This window comes from Talpa occidentalis, unplaced genomic scaffold (genome assembly GCF_014898055.3).
Source record: "Talpa occidentalis isolate TD23 unplaced genomic scaffold, MPIMG_talOcc4v2.1 talOcc4.7, whole genome shotgun sequence".
Taxonomy (NCBI): domain Eukaryota; kingdom Metazoa; phylum Chordata; class Mammalia; order Eulipotyphla; family Talpidae; genus Talpa; species Talpa occidentalis.
Window position 1 is genome coordinate 111,758,720 of NW_023605083.1, and position 2,684 is coordinate 111,761,403.

The 2,684-nt window shown below is 48.0% G+C and overlaps 1 protein-coding gene across 1 annotated transcript; it reads left to right on the forward strand.

Annotated features, from left to right (window-relative positions):
* Positions 1-1,836: 1,836 nt before the first annotated feature.
* Positions 1,837-2,118, forward strand: SMIM36 (small integral membrane protein 36). The gene has a single exon (XM_054689419.1). The coding sequence runs from the start codon at positions 1,837-1,839 to the stop codon at positions 2,116-2,118; it is 282 nt and encodes a 93-aa protein (XP_054545394.1).
* The last annotated feature ends 566 nt before the right edge of the window (positions 2,119-2,684 follow it).

Here is a 2,684-nt window from a genome sequence, read left to right on the forward strand (position 1 = left end):
ACAGGTAGACTGATGGAAGTACACTACTGAGGGGAGCAGCGGGCGTGACAGTAGAGGTCTGTCACGCCATGTGGGACCTTCGCCGGCGGCCGGGAATCGAACCGGTGCTGCAGAGGCTGTGGGCAGCCTCGCAGCCCAGCACTCAACTGCTGTGCCACCAGGGGAGGCCCAGAAATCGATATTCTTAAGGAGCCCAGTTGAGTCCAGTGAAGCTGGCACCACACCTGCATTGATTGAGAACCATTCTTCTTCTGGAGTGTAATTCCGCAGGTCAGTCTAGGGTCACAGGATTACAGAATATTTTATTTCAGAAAAGCCTCCATATTAATAAGAACGCCTTTCTATAGTATCCCCGAACCCTCAGGTGCCATGGAAGCTGGACATGAGCACCCAGACAGGAACGTGCCAAGCCATTAAAACTTAACACCAGCAGAGCTCAGGGACCTTTGTCCTTGACCTAGAAGTATCAAAGGAACCCCATTAGCTCTTGGAGAAATGGTTCTGTCTGGTTAAAAATGCCTAGAAGAGGTCAAGGCCAGATACACAACTGTGAGCCTGCCGCAAAATAAAAAAATTATTGGATTTCAAGATGGTAATGGCAGAGCATTAAACCAAGTTTGGCACCCTTCTGAGCATGGCCTGCTATGCACTTGCTCATGAACTTGGTCCTGTACAGGACAGCTGAGACAGGGCCACAGCTGAGGCAGTGTGGTGATTAAGAAATCCAATGCTATCTGTATTCTTATCTTTCAATTTTTTTTTTTTCTTGCATCCCTACAGCAGCCAAGGCAATCTCTTTAAAATGTGAATAGCGGGCCTCCCAGGTGGCGCAGCGGTTGAGCGCTGGGTTGCGAAGCTGCCCGCAGCTTCTGCGGCGCCGGTTCGATCCCCGGCTGCTCCCCGGCCACCAGAGGAGGGTCCCACATGGCGTGCAGACCTCTCCTGCCGCCCGCTGCTCCCCTCAGCAGTGTACTTCGGTCCTTCTGCCTGCTCTGTTCCCCGCTCTGGCTCTGGTGAATTCTCTCACCCTCCCGCGCTTCTGACTGTACCCAGTGCTTGTACAAACAAACAAATAAATAAATAAAATAAAACATGCCTCTATAAAAAAAAAAAAAAAAGTAAAAAAAAAAAAAAAAATAAAAAAAAAATAAAAAAAATAAAATGTGAATAGCTTGTGGCACTCCCAGACCTAAGACTTCCCCGGGTCACCTCTTGCTCTGAGATCCAGAGTGAAGTCCTCAGTGTGTGGCATTCAGCAGCCCCTGGTTGTGACCCAGGGCCAAAGATGAAGGCTGTGCTCTGTGGCCTGGGGCAGCAGAGCCGCATTATGCGGGAAGTAGCAGGGCCCGTCTGTGATGGGCAGACAAGCCAATTTTTCAGGAGGCTGAAACTGTGCAGAAGATTGTGCTGTAGGCTAGAATGCCATGAACCCAAGGACAGAGCCAAGAGAATGCTGACTGTGAAGAGATGCAAGCATTTTGAACTCGCATAAGACAGAAAATAAAGGACCAAGTGCTCCAGTTCTAAGCTCCCCACACTGCCTGTTTGGATAATAAATTATATGGACACCCTACTTACATACCACGCTTTGGTAACATATGAAACTTCTCTTGCATTGGTGAACTGGTGAGAGACAGCTTCTGTGTTTTGGTAGCAGCAGTATTAAGAGCAAGAGCTTAAGTTATTAAACCAAGCAGCGTTAATCTGTGTGGTCTCTGAAAGCAGTGGGGATTAATGTATTTTTACTCCAGAGCCCCTCTAGCTATTCTGACCTGCAATTCCCAAACTGGTCCCATTGCCTTTCTCTGGACCCACTTCCCAACAGCGAGAGATGCCATGGAGTTTTATTTGGAGATCAACCCTGTCACCTTGAACCTGATCATCTTAGTCACAAGCTACGTCATCTTGCTCCTGGTTTTCCTCATCTCCTGCATGCTGTACGATTGCAGAGGCAAGGACCCCAGTAAGGAGTACCCTCCTGAGGCCACTCAGGATGCCCAGCCCTCCATCCGCTTGGTGGTGATGCAGCAAAGCACTCCAGAAACCTCCTGGGCAATGGGTTCCGGTGTTCATTTAGAGGATCCTGCTCCACAGGGGAAGAAGAGCACTGTGGTGTGAGGCTGGCAGAGGGAAACCAGGGAGCAGAGAGTACCAGGTGCTGTGGACAAACTGTTCTTCTCGTGGCTGCAATTCTCTCAGCCACAGATCCCACTGGATATATAAGTGGGAGCTCTGCTTCTCCTCAAGTTCATGGTGCATACAGCAGCTGTTCAAGGTAAGATGCCCAAGGTGGCCTTTGGTCAAGTTCTCCAGATGCAAAATGTCAACAACACTATTGCAAAGTAAAGCAAGTTATTAGTATGTACCTGACAATGCTGTCCTTGCAACTTGTAAGAGACACTGAAACATTTGAGAAAGACTTTAGAGAGTACAATTGTATGTGTGTTAAGAGGAATGAGACCCACTCACATCTATTTTATACTTAGTAAATCCTTTCTTTTCAAGGCAACCACTGAATTTTTTCAGACTTGAGATTATTATTACTTCTAAAGAGACCAGCTCTTCACATCCTAGACGCTATTATGAGTCAGTTGAGGGAGCACAGTTATTTAGACCATAGTGGTTACAGGACAAAGCTTGGAGCCCGGGTCCCACTCTACATATATGCAGGGTGACCAGAACTA